Source organism: Amphiprion ocellaris, chromosome 11 (assembly GCF_022539595.1).
Source record: "Amphiprion ocellaris isolate individual 3 ecotype Okinawa chromosome 11, ASM2253959v1, whole genome shotgun sequence".
In the NCBI taxonomy this organism is placed as follows: Eukaryota; Metazoa; Chordata; class Actinopteri; family Pomacentridae; genus Amphiprion; species Amphiprion ocellaris.
In genome coordinates, this window is record NC_072776.1 from 30,511,716 (window position 1) to 30,526,130 (window position 14,415).

The 14,415-nt window shown below is 37.9% G+C and overlaps 1 protein-coding gene across 1 annotated transcript; it reads right to left on the minus strand.

Annotated features, from left to right (window-relative positions):
- Nucleotides 1-212: 212 nt before the first annotated feature.
- Nucleotides 213-14,027, minus strand: nyx (nyctalopin). Its single transcript, XM_055014955.1, has 5 exons — nucleotides 13,646-14,027; nucleotides 13,378-13,442; nucleotides 9,501-9,787; nucleotides 5,536-5,840; nucleotides 213-2,711 (listed from the first exon to the last, which is right to left on the minus strand). Exons 2-5 carry the CDS (start codon nucleotides 13,397-13,399, stop codon nucleotides 1,895-1,897), a joined length of 1,431 nt encoding a protein of 476 aa, XP_054870930.1. The 5' UTR covers nucleotides 13,400-13,442; nucleotides 13,646-14,027; the 3' UTR covers nucleotides 213-1,894.
- Nucleotides 14,028-14,415: the final 388 nt, after the last annotated feature.

Consider the following 14,415-nt stretch of genomic DNA (forward strand, 5'->3'; position numbering starts at 1 on the left):
ACACACACACACACACACACACACACACACACACACACACACACACACACACACACACACACACACACACACACACACACACACACACACGTACATATATATGTGTGTGTGTGTGTGTGTGTGTGTGTATATGTGTATATGTGTATATATATATGTATTTATACACACATATATATATATATATATATATATATATATATATATATATATATATATATATATACATATGAGAGAGATACATTAGAATACTGAAATGCTTAGAAGGCTGTAAAGAAAATAATGTGAAAAATATTACTATAAAAATGAGGAAAAATGCATGTAATTATATTTGGAATAATTCAATCACAGTAAAACTGTGTCATTTTATGGTGGCACATTGTAGCTGACAAATATTTGTACTCATAAAACTCTAGAATTTTGAGGTGGACATGTTTTTTTTTCATTCAACATATAAATGAACACTTTTTTCTGCAATTTCACAAGACAATCTGTAGTTTGTTTTTTTTAAATGGGAAAATCTGTAAAATAACATTTCAAAAATTATCATTCATTTTTCTTTCAAATAACAGTAAATAGCTGTAAAATAATAATCTTGCTGATTCAAATACAGTAAAACATTGCAAAAGATCTGTAAAAATACTGATCTTCGATATGGACGTTATTTATAGGTTTGGCAGGGTTTCTTTTAGGGTTAACATGTAAATTAATACTTTTTTCTGGAATTTTACTGATTATTATCTGTAATTTAACAAAACAGGGACAAATCTGCAAAATACCCATACATTTTTTTTTCCAAAAAACATTTTACAAAGTTCCTCTTTTTTTTTTTTTTTTTTTTTTTACAGTGTATCATGTTCTGGAGTTCTTTCATACAAACTGAGAACTCGTAATGCAGTTGTTCTCTAGTCAGTTACTAGTCAAATGTAAATAATACCTAAAATTTCATGGTACATTTTTGTGAAAATGGCTGTTTATCACTTATGTCATTTTAAGTCAAAAACAAACCTATTTGTTGAAGAACAATTCAATATAAATCAAAATTTGGCATGGGTAAGAATGATTTGTAACTTAACTGTGTGATATTTATATGTATATATCTGTATATATAGAACGATATAATGTTCCTGAAAGCTTTTCTTATCCCAGCAAGATGCTCCGACACTCTTCCCTCCCCCATCCACAGCCTGACATATGGCCATCACACCCAGCACACTCCCAGTATAGAGAGAGTCCATAAGGGGGAACCGGTCCGTCCATAGGAGGCAAAAAGCAACGAGAGAGTCCCTTCATCAGCACACACAAGCAGCGACGACACTGAGCCGCATGCAATAAGAAGATTAATGCATTTATGGAAAAGCTGCAGAGCCTACATTTAGAGCTGAATGAATGGAAACGAGCAGAGAGGACATCTGTTTAGGAGATAACTACAGGAGCTCTTATCTCCTTCAACTTTACACATAGATGTGAATGAAAATACAAAAAAAATAAATACACTCCTAACAGACTATGTAATGCTATGAATATTACATAATATTAATTAAAGTGGAGCATTATGCAACATTTACATTTTCATCACAACTTGAAATCAACACCCGCCACTGTAATTGTAGAAACGAATGAATCCTGCAACCGCACAGCTTTGGCATCGCTGTTTGTGAACTCTTATGTAAGTATTTCATCTGCAAATAGCACAGATTATTGAGTATCAGCAGCCCATGTGAACGCCAGCTGAAAATATTCACTTTAACACACTTTCCAGCAGCAAAAAAACTCCCAAAATCCTACATTTGGCAGCGCAGACTCACACAGGTATCCACACTTGCACTGAGGAATATTCTTTCACACTTGCTTGTGTGAATAAAAACATCTTTTACCTTCGTTTCTCCATGTTGGCTCAAGTGCTATAAAGACAGAAATGAACATCTGGCAGGCCAGACAAGCCAAAGACGACCACAGTGGACCAGAGAAGCGAAGGGCTCCAGAGGCTCCGCTGACCTCCAGCAGAAAGCTGCCCCTCCTCGGGCTCCAGCAGGGTCCCGTTTCGGAGGCTCTCGGTCCCGTTGCCCATCTCCTCCCGGAGCTCCTGCTGCAGCAGCTTGGAGATGAGGCTGTTGAAGCGGTTCTCGGTGGTGGAGGCGATCTCCGAGGACGCCGTGGTCAGGTTGAGCTCCCCGGGGTCCAAGCAGGTCCCGTTCACCTTGGTGAAGACCACCTCGCTCAGGTCGAGTCCGGACACGGAGGACGGCGAGGCGCAGGGGATGTCCCGGACCAGCTTGTAGCTCTCCATCCACTCCTTAAGCCACTCCAGGGAGCAGTCGCACTCCCAGGGGTTCCTGAAGAGGTACAGGCGGCCCAGGAAGTAGATGGGCTGGAAGACGGGGAAGGGCAGGGTGGTGAGGTTGTTGCTGTTCAGGTGCAGCGTGATCAGGCTGGTCAGGTTCTCGAAGGTGCCCTCCTCGATGTACAGCAGCTGGTTCCGGTCCAGGTACAGCACCTCCAGCTCCACCAGGTCGCTGAACCAGGTCCGGGACACGTTGATGAGCTGGTTGCCCCCCAGGTTGAGCATCTTGAGGCGGCTGAGGCCTCTGAAGGCGAGCCGGGGCAGATCAGACAGCAGGTTGTCGTTGAGGTAGAAGTTCTCCAACCGAACGAGGTCCTGGAAGGCCTGGTCATGGATCACATTGATGCGGTTCTCCTGCAGGTTCAGGTACCTGAGACAGATGGAGAAGTTTAAAGGACTAAACTGAGGAGTTTGATTTTCTGAACTGAACATTTTTCCATATTTTTCAGTGCAATATAAAGTCCTGCACCTCTATGGAAACAGAACAACCATGACTAGAAATGGAGGGAACTCATGTAGACAGTAAAACAAACCAAAGTTATAAAGTCATAAACCATGGAAAGAAATGAAAGTGGGTTTTCTTTGATTATTTATTTTACAAAAAATGTCAAAACCTTGGAATTAGTGTGTATAACATTCGTCCCAGTGCTCACAGGTGTCACCAACACTGGAAAAAATGCGTGATTGCATTCTAGAGATATTTTACTACTTTTACCACCTCCATAAGTTCTGTGTTTTTCACTGCACTTCAACTTTAGAACGATTTCACCATGCTGAATGTGTCCTCCAACAACTTGCTCCTCTGTTTACTGTTTGTAAGCCATGCTGCATTGATTTTATTGCTCAATTGAGGGTTTTTTTCTTTGCTCTCACTCTCAGTTTATGTGATTAGTCTCTGAATGAGAATTCTTTGTTTCTTACAAAACTTGGCGCAAATCTCTCTTCTATTGCACATAGAATAAAATGATTTGGGTGAAATGTCACAATTTAAAGCTTGGATTTAGTTGCTTTTTGTGACTGTACTGCACAACCCACGTGGTTATCATTTGAAAGTTGAAAATCTGTCCATTCCTTTTAGTTTTTTCTTTGTTTTTACAGTTTCTGGCTTTGGCAAATGGCATAATTGAGGTGATTAATTGTTCAGATAACGCATATTTCAAACTCATCGAGAGGTTTTGAGGTTCAGACAGTTGATATGGCAAATTTCTGCATATTTACCTAAAATGTCTTCTGTGCAGTACAACATATATATGAGATCATAAAAGAAAAGAAAAAGCAAAAGTTATAATTCTGGATTCAACATGTCCAACATGTTTTCAAGCATCCACATGTGTTACCAATACTGAAAGAAAGTGGTGGCTCTACATTACAACTATTTACAGTCGTGAATTGTGTCTCAGAAGAGTCAGCAGCTGTAGTCAATCGTAATCACTCACAAGAAGTTCAAAGGTCATGTCACTAAGAAAATTTGATCAAAACAGCTTTGAAACTGATAATTGTCATGTTTCCAGAAGACCAGTAATAAAAAGAATCCAAATGCTTGTGAAAATGATTGTTTTTTGTGACAAAGATTTATGGGTTTCAGTGATTCCATCATAGAAAATGCGGAGTTAAAGAAATCATTTGAAATTCAAGACTGCCATGATATTTATGATCTTTACAAGTTTCTGGAAACGTTTGCTCACAACAGGACATGTTCACAAACTCTACAGACTATGTTTAAATTTCTTCTCAGTCTCTCTACTTTGTTTCAATACTTGTCTAATCTGGAATCTTAACTGAATATTTTTTAATCTGACAGCTGTGTCTGTCGTGGTTTCTCAGATGCACTGAGGAGCAAAGAAGCTTTTAGTGTTTGAAGCAAAGTTTTGGGGGCAAATTTTTCAATGGCACACATAGAATAAAGTGATTTTGATAAAATAACTAACTTTTAAGCTCAGACTTGTTTTTTTTCCCTGATGGAACTGCAAATCACGCATGACTAGTTTAATGACCATTGGAAATCTGCGGACTTTTTCAGTTTTTCCTGTTTCTGGCTTTGATAAATTGTGTCATTTTGGTGATTTTTTTTTAACAGAAAGCATGCTTTTCCAACACAACTTCAAGTTTTGGGATTGTATAGGTTAAGGTGAGCTTTTCACAATAAGAGCGACTAACTTCCTCTTTCAGCCTTATTTGCAGGTGGAATGAAAACACCAAAGACCAAACACTGAATTATGCAACAGCATCTTATAAAGGATTGAGGTTTGTGTTACTCTACATTTTTCTTCTGGTGAACAAATCCCCTGAAAAATACAAAACTATTCACAATAGTAGTGACTCAAGTCAATTTGTTCCTTCCGAAGATGCCACAAAAATAGAATTTAATCTTGTAAAGCGTCAATAATATCAAGAACCAACCACTTTTCACACGTGATTAGGAGGAAGCAATGCATTTGTATGGGATTAATGCACATTTTGTTTGCCAGTAAGTAAAAAGTAAAAGGAAAGGAAACATTTGTCCAATTTCCAAACACACCTCTGAAGTCCTTACATTTCCTTTTTTTTTTTACTCAGTGTTGCATTTTTGACTCCAGATGAGAACAGTAAGTGTGTAGAGGTTGTTTCCCCTTCAGTTATTATTATATTGACACCCACAGCAGCAATCTTAAAGCAGCAGTGAGTTATTTATGGTCTTTTTTTTGTCCCTAAGGCTGCATCCACATGAACACATTTTCCTTTAAGAGTCTTGGGACTTTAGAAACGCTTCTGAACCAGTTTTAAAACTAATGGATTCCTGGAGACTATTTCAAACAATAATGCACACATTCATTTTCATGAGCATAACTAAACCGATAACTAATCAGATAATTATGTCATCATTTTCCATGTTAGCACAGACATTTTACATATTTAATCAATTTTCTGTAATGTCTTTTTATACTTGTTTTTTTTTTTTACGAGGTTTTTAAAAGACTTTCCATTTTGCACACATTTTATTCAGGAAATACCTTCAAAATTTCATTGTGTTGCTCTCTTATGCTGCATTATAACAACAATAACGCTTCTAACTATTCAAAGTAACTATATTTATCATCCTAAATCACAGAATAACCCCTCTACTTGTACGTTTATGCTTTATCCACAGTCAGACTGCTGATAGTAGCTTTATGAACACATTAACTGTAGCGGAGCTCCTTCCTGTTGTGACTAACCTGAGGCTGCCGAGGCCCAGCAGGGAGTTGTAGGCCACCGCCTCGATCTTGTTCCTCTCCAGGTAGATGTGAGTCAGGTTCTCCATGCCTCGGATGGCTCCCGGGATCCTCCTGAAGTTGTTCTGGAAGCAGAGCAGCTCCTTCAGCGCCGTCTGCTCGATGAAGATGCGGTCGGGGATGTTGAAGAGGTTGCAGTCGGACAGATCCAGGCGCACCAGCTTCTTCAGCCCCGTGAAGGTTCGTGTGTGGAGGTAGCTGATGTACTCGTTGTGCGCCATCTTCAGCTCCACCAGGTTGGCCAGGCCCTGCAGCACAGTTTGTTAACAGTGTTTAGTTTCACAAGGTGCTGGTGAACCAAAGCTGCCTTCAGAGAGAACAATTCTCACAATTCACATCAGAGTTTTGCAGTGGATTTGGGTTTTTTTTTGTTGTTTGTTTGTTTTTTTACAGGTTAGAACAAAAAACTAAATTTGGTTCAAGAAACCGTTGACTGGGTTCTAGCGTAGATCTTGATTGAAAATTTTCTTTTAATTCTCTGAATTCCAAAATCCAGCTTTGTAAGGAATGTTATCTTTTCAAAATGGCTCAAATTTCTGCATTTATCAGAGCAAGAAACTATAAATTGTTGGATTTTTAACTATCCCAAGGTCCTTGGACAACTACGATTAAAAAAAAAAGTGTTTTGTTGTTGATATTCATTTTTTGTTTTGTTTTTTAGCATTTTGTACTTTGTGTTCATTGTATTCTTGTATTTTTTGTGATTTCCATTTAATTACTAACCTCTCTGTGATTCTGTATATTTCATTAACCTTTGTTTAAGTAAAGTTGATTTTATCTTATCTTAAAAACAGAACCAAATCTTAGCTTAATTGTGATAGTTCATTAAAGTCACTTTATTCTACGCGCCTTGACAAAAACTTGCAAAAAATATACCAGGTGCAGTGGTCAGATTATGTAAGAAAACAAAAAAGAAATTGTAGTTCTCATGTGTTTTCTTAAAATGCAACATGTTCAGCTTTCAAGCCCTCAGTAGAATAAGTAAAGCTTCAACAGAAGCATGTTTTTGATGTTAAACTGCTCTACATTCATCTTGTTGAAGGTAAATGCAAATAATCTCCCCCAAGTCACATACACTATATTGTCAAAAGTATTCGCTCACCTGCCTTGACTCACATATGAACATAAGTGACATCCCATTCCTAATCCATAGGGTTCAATATGATGTCGGTCCACCCTTTGCAGCTAGAACAGCTTCAACTCTTCTGGGAAGGCTGTCCACAAGGTTTAGGAGTGTGTTTATGGGAATTTTTGACCATTCTTCCAGAAGCACATTTGTGAGGTCACACACTGATGTTGGACCAGAAGGTCTGGCTCTCAGTCTCTGCTCTAATTCATCCCAAAGGTGTTCTATGGGGTTGAAGTCAGGACTCTGTGGAGGCCAGTCAAGTTCATCCACACCAGACTCTGTCATCCATGTCTTTATGGACCTTGCTTTGTGCACTGGTGCACAGTCATGTTGGAAGAGGAAGGACCAGCTCCAAACTGTTCCCACAAAGTTGGGAGCATGGAATTGTCCAAAATGTCTTGGTATGCTGAAGCATTCAGAGTTCCTTTCACTGGAACTAAGGGGTCAAGCCCAGCTCCTGAAAAACAACCCCACACCATAATCCCCCCTCCACCAAACTTTACACTTGGCACAATGCAGTCCAACAAGTATCGTTCTCCTGGCAGCCGCCAAACCCAGACTAGTTCATCAGATTGCCAGATGGAGAAGCACGATTGGTCACTCCAGAGAAGGTATCTCCACTGCTCCAGAGTCCAGTGGTGGCGTGCTTTACACCACTGCATCCGACGCTTTGCATTGCACTTGGTGATGTATGGCTTGGATGCAGCTGCTGGGCCATGGAAACCCATTCCATGAAGCTCTCTGCTGAAGCACTGTTCTTGAGCTAATCTGAAGGCCACATGAAGTTTGAAGGTCTGTAGTGATTGACTCTGCAGAAAGTTGGTGACCTCTTGGCACTATGCTCCTCAGCATCCACTGACCCCGCTCCATCAGTTTACGTGGCCTACCACTTGGTGGCTGAGTTGCTGTCATTCCCACACACTTCCACTTTCTTATAATACAGCTGACAGTTGACTGTGGAATATTTAGGAGCCAGGAAATGTCACGACTGGATTTGTTGCACAGGTGGCATCCTATCACAGTTCCACGCTGGAATTCACTGAGCTCCTGAGAGCGACTCATTCTTTCACAAATGTTTGTAAAAGCAGTCTGCATGTCTAGGTGCTTGATTTTATACACCTGTGGACATGGAAGTGATTGGAACACCTGATTCTGATTATTTGGATGGGTGAGCAAATACTTTTGGCAATATAGTGTATAATGAAAGAAATGTTCGCCTTATTTCTCAGGTAATACAAACCAGACACCTACAGACTACTGGCAGAAGCAATAAAAGCAATAAGCAAACAATAATAGGTTCAAATCTGCCCCTTTTTTTTTTTTTGCTCCTCCCAAACAGCCCCAAAGAACACTTATCCATGGTAAGAATTAAGAATTTTTTGAAAAAAATGTATTTTTTAAAGAGTTCTGTCAATCAGGATTAGGTTTACTCAAACCTAACGGACACTTTTGTGCACCAAGGGTTCAGAAAAAACAGCAAAATGCACAGATTTCTGGTAAATAAGCTAAGACAGTCTTACTTTTGTTATTGTACGCAGACTGATTACTAACATTTTGAGCACTGGAAGGTTTTTATCCTCCACATATTTCAAATTGAGCTGTTTCTTTATATAATATTATGCATTTAAAGATGGGATTTTATATGTCACAAAAGTAACACATAAGTCACAAACATTAGCTATTTCTACAATCAAACTAATTTTCCAGTTTTCCTTTGCTCAATTCATCTCAAATTATCATATTTTTACAACAATTTCTCGGATTTGCCTGAAACTTTAACAGCATAAAATCTGGATATTTATCAGGATAGTTGCAGCAATACTGATTCAACATGTGAAAATATTTAAAACATCAGTCTAAAATTTGACAAGCATCTTTATAAACATCTATATTTTATGCTATGAAAAATTCAGGTGAATGATTGAGCAGAAAATGTTTAAAAAATTTGTCAGCCAGCATGGTTAAGAATAAAAAATTATATTTTTTATTTTTTTCTGCATTTGTTTGGTTGATCTTTGTCTTTTGTTTTTAAAGAAGTGTTATGTGTTTATATTAGAACTGCAAGTAATGATTATTTTCACTGTCTACATATCTGTCAGCAAATTTCTTGATTCATCAATTAGTTGTTCTGTCCATAAAATGTCAGAAAATGGTGAAAAATGTCTACAAATGCTACCCAAAGCCCAAGATGACAAATGTCCTATTTTGTCCACAACACAATATTAATTTTATTGTCACAGAAGAAGAATGAAACCCCAAAATACTCATATTTAAGAAGCTGCAATCAGAGAGTTTTGACTTTTTCTCTTGTAAAAATACTTAAATCGATTAATCGATTTGATGTTTCGTGAATAAAATGTCAGAAAATTATGAAAAATGTGGATCAAACCTTAAGATAACATCATCGTATTCACATTTAAGAAGCATTTCACTGATTTGCCTGAAATTTTAATAGCATATAATATGGATATTTGTAAAGATTCTGAATCAAAGTTGAGATGAGAAATAATAGTGAAAATTTCAGGCTTTTATTTGTAATACTTCTTGAAATATTGTATTTCAAACAGAATCAAATTTCAACGTGCGAAAATATTTGATAAATCAAGGTACAATCTGACAAATATCTTTATAAACATCTATATTTTATGCTATGAAAAACTGTGAATCAGAAAAAGTAGAAAATGTTCTAAAAATGTGATGGTTTGAGATGGAATTCTTTTTTCTGTATGAATTCCTGTAAACAAGTCAGTAACTATGTATGAAAACATCCTGAGCAGACCTTGAAGGCTCCGGGGGTGATGAAGGAGATGTTGTTGTGGTCCAGAGACAGGGACTTGAGGGAGGGCAGCGTACCGAAGGCCCGCTCCGACAGGAACTTGAGCCGGTTCTTGTCCAGGTTGATGGCCGAGGCCTCGCAGGGAAACTCTTTGGGCAGCTCAGCCAGGGCGGACCGGTCGCACAGAACGCTGCAGCTCTTCTCCTGGGTGCAGGAGCAGGAGGCCGGACAGGCCCGAACACAAGCCCAGCGGGCCAGAACCGCCTGAGGCAGCAGGCACAGCACAGAGACTGCAGGGAGGGAACACAGAGTTCACCACACAGGCCAGTGAAGGTTTGATTTATTTATTTCAACCAGGTAGGTCAATTAACCCTCCTGTTGTCCCCAATTACAGGCACCAAAAATATTGTTTCCTTGTCTGAAAAAAATCCAAAAATTCAGCAAAAAAACTTCCCCAAATTTCTGAAAATTTGCAAAACCTTTAGGAAGAAAATTCCAATAATTCCTTAAAAGTTTCCCTTGAAAGTTTTTTTTTTTTAAATCCCCCAAATTTGGCAAGAAAATTCTTGTAAATATTTCTTAAAAATGATTAAAAATATTCAAAAAAATTCCTAAAAATATCTAAAGTGATTACATATATATCAACAAAACTTCTAATATTTTCTTTAAGAACATTTACAAAAAATGTAAATGTTCTTAAGAAACACTTTTAACATTTCTTTTTTTCCACCAAAAAATGTTCAAAGATTTCCTAAAAATGTTGAAAATGTGGACATCATTAGTTTAACTGTGAAAATATATATTTTTTTGCCATATTTTCAAACTTTAAAACGGGTCAATTTTGACCCACAGGACGACACGAAAATAAAAATCACCTGGCTAAGACGCAGCATAACAGGTAGATATAAAACACTGAGGACATAATAGTAAAAACAAATAGAAATTGCAGTTATAAACAGTGACACATAAGAGGTAAATGGCTAAAAGCAAGTGGTCTTGTACTGTTGGTTGAACTGAATTTTTAAATGAGGAGAGGGGAATGAATGAGCTAAGCTTTAAGATCTGCTGAAAACTGATGTTTTTACTGGAAATACAGCTCTCAGGATGGAACATTTTTAATATTTTGAAGCAATCAAACACTGAAATTAGATCTCCACGGTATGTCTATATTTACTGATGACTGTCTAGTTTCTGTTGAAAATTTGAACTACAAAAATGGTTTATCCTTGCGAAGCATGACTCATCAAAAAATAGCCAAAAATTCAATTTTTTTGAACTGAGATGTTTATTAATCCTTTTAACAAAATCCACAATAAAATAAATAAATAAATAAATAGTTTTGGCAAGTTTTTGGTCACAACAATGTTGATTTTAGAAACAAAAACGAGTTCTGTCCTATTTATTTAACTGTTTATCATGTTAATGAGATAGAGGTCTCAGAAACCCATGTAGCAAATATGATACAAATGGTTATATAAGGTTAAAACTGCAAAAACAAACAAAAAAAACAACCTGGGTGACAAAAACAAAACACTTTAAAAAAGGCTGGAATATTTGTAACATTAAAAAAATTGTAAAAACTTTGAAAGCAACAGCAAATATATGTGAAAAATGATATCTTTAGCTGATTTAAATACATGAAAACTGAAACTGTAAAATACAGGTTTTTGATGTGGACATTATTAACAAATAGGCTTTTTTTACTGTCAGAATGTAAATGAATATTTGTCACCCTGATTTGACTATATTGTTTTGTTTAGTGCAACAGAAACTGAGAGCAGAATTCAACAGCTGAGTTGCTACAAGGTTTGTTGATGCTGTGATGCTGAGGAAGCTTTAGCTGAACTCTAAAAACTTGTGTGTCTGTGTATTGAAGTTACATATTTAGTAGTTTTTTCATGAAAATAACACTACACTGCTCAGTCCTCTAGAATGTGGACATCTAGGAAGTCTTTCTCCACCCATTCCTCCATCACACGCTGCAGTTCGAGCACACCAGCTCACCTACGACTGAAACACACTGAAACTACTTTATGTTACACAATAGCAGGACGTCTTCCTGGAGTAATTCATCTGTACATGTTCAAGCTGGAACAGACTGCACAGACGAATAATGATGCTAAAAGCTCGCTACAAGTTATCAGGATTGGTTCTTTAGGTTTGTTATGTATGAAATCTGTGCTTTTGTGTCATCAGTACGTTGTAGTTTCAAGGTAGAAATGTTCAGCTGTTGTGTTCACTGATTATTTCACTCCTGATGTGTCTTCCAGTGTCTCAAAACTACCACATAGACATATTTACATAGTAAAAAGCTAGATTTAAGCAGCGTACATGCTAAATAAAGACACTAAACATCAGACCTGTTGAGCAGTCGCATGTTAGCACTGGGTGCTGATATTAGCATTTAGCTCTCTGCCTAAGTTTGACGTTAGTCTTGTTATTCTGCTGAGGAAGATCATGTGATACAGTCAAAAGCTTCTCTCAAATGTTTCCAGAATCAAGAACACTTTTAAAAAACTTATTCAGTTAATTTCTTGATTAACTGATTAGTTGTTTGATCTATAAAATGGCAGAAAAATGTGAAAAATATCCAAAAGTGCTTCCCAAAGGCCATGATGGCAAATGTCCTATTTTGTCCACAACCCCAAGATGTTAATTTTATTGTCACAGAGGAAGAAAAAAACAGAAAATGTTCACATTTAAGATGCTGGAGTCACAGAATTCAGACTTTTTCTCTTGACAAATTACCTAAATCAATTAATCAATTAGTTATTTGGTGAATAAAAAGTCAGAAAATGATGGAAAATGTCTTTCAAAGCCCAAGATGATGTCCTCAATTCAGTTTGCTGTCACAGAGGTGGAAAGAAATTAGAAAATATTCATATTTAAGATGCTGGAGTCACAGAATTTTTACTTTTTCTCTTGAAAAATTACTGAAATCGATTAATCAATTAGCTATTTCATCTATAAAATATCAGAAAATGGTGAAAAACTTCTAAGATGATGTCCTCAATTCAGTTTACTGTCACAGAGGAGGAAAGAAACCAGAAAAAATTCATATTTTAAGATGCTGGAATCAGAGAATCTTGACTTTCTTCCTGAAAAATTACTCACTGATTAGCTGATAATCAAAAACGACAAGTAAATTACTAGTCGACAACTACTTGATTAATCCACAAGCAAATTTAGCTTTTTTCGTATTATAAATGTTTCTATAATATTCATAAAACTACTGTATTTAGGGTCAAATGTTTCCCTCCTGGTTATCTGGGTCAAAGTGATTTTGCAGATAACCTCCTCAATCTGCAAAAACCTACAAAACATATCAATAAATTTAATGAAAATAACCTTTTTCATTTTTGCAGCAGCACGACACTACTGATGGAGTTGTGATTGGATTTTCATTTCTCTGAATCTTTTTCCACCTGTGTATGTGGGTCAATGGGATTTTGCACATATTGTACTGTGAAAGTTGATCTCCTCAGGTTCCAAAAACCTACGAAATATATCACTAAATTAAAAAAAGCAAACAAACATGCAGATCAGTTTCTCAGTGTTTAGACTTTCGCAGCAGCACAAGAACACTGGTGAAGAACTGAAAGTGTCCAGCTGCTGTTGAAACGATGATGTGATTAAGACAGAACAGCTTACATCAGAGATTAGCCCACAACAATAGGTATTGTCTGAGGCCAGGATTTCACCTTCGATCCAGTTCACGTTAGCTCAACTTCAGCCTTTCAGCCTGATCAATCAGTTGTAGAAGGAAGACCTTCTATTTTAAGAGCCTTAAAATACCTTAAAGTCTTTACATCAGGGAGCAACAGTGTGAGGAAAGTTGGCCGATATAAACAGAGCAGAGATTGAAGGGATTGAAACTGACCAGTGAAAGTGATGACAGTCATTACTGTAGTCTCTCATCTGGGACATGCCAGGATTAACGGAGGTCTGAAACGGCAGAAAAAGAGCACAGCAGCACTTAACGATGAGCTGAAGTCTAAATGTGTGACAGAGGCTGGAAATCTGGGGGTGATCTAGTTTTCTGGAGAAAGTTTTAGCTGCTTCAACAGGTAGAAATAAGCAAGTATATGGAATGTATACACACGACAACCTGGGTAAACCCAAGAACAGCTCAAGTGGAGGCGACAGACCTGTAGATCTTCGCAGACAGTTGCATCCATGTGTGTTAAAAGTCAGAATCCAAATATCCATGCACGTGTCCATCCTGTCCTCCCATATCAGTCCACACAGGAGACCTCCGGCGGCATAACCCAGCGAGCTTCCTGGACGCTTCTGGTTCTCAGGCTGCGGTTGTGTTTTTACGCTTCGTCCGCCCAGCTTCGCCTCGTATATGTGTGTTTGTGACGCAGCGCACACACCAAAAAGCCATCTCTTAATGGCAGTCAAATCCCCTGGATGGAGGGATGCAGGGAGGGATGGAGACGGAGATGGGCGGTTGGCGGGATTACAGAAGTAAAGCGAAGCTCTCGGATCAAAACCCGCAGAGTCAGAGCCGCTAACTTAGATTACACCAACACACACCCAGAGAGATGCAAGTTGGACGTTAAACTTGGAAAACGCAGATGTGGACGTGGATTATGGGGATGAGTGGTGAGATCTGATGGGAGAGGCGATCGATACGGTTTGTTCAATAAGATTACCTCACGCCGCCTGGATGTCCATCTTTAACCGCAGGCGACTTGAATGGCCTTATTCTGAACATGACACAGAAATTATTCAACAGGCTTTTAATGGGTGTCACTGACTCGGTTGGTTATGAAACCTACTCAGCACATTAGACGCCATGTGACCTTTCAGAGTGACATGAAAAACCCTGAACAGAAATTGGGGTAAACGTGGTTTTCATGAAAAGATACGTAATCATGGTTTTGTGTTTTCACTGCCTAAAAAGCTCCCACAG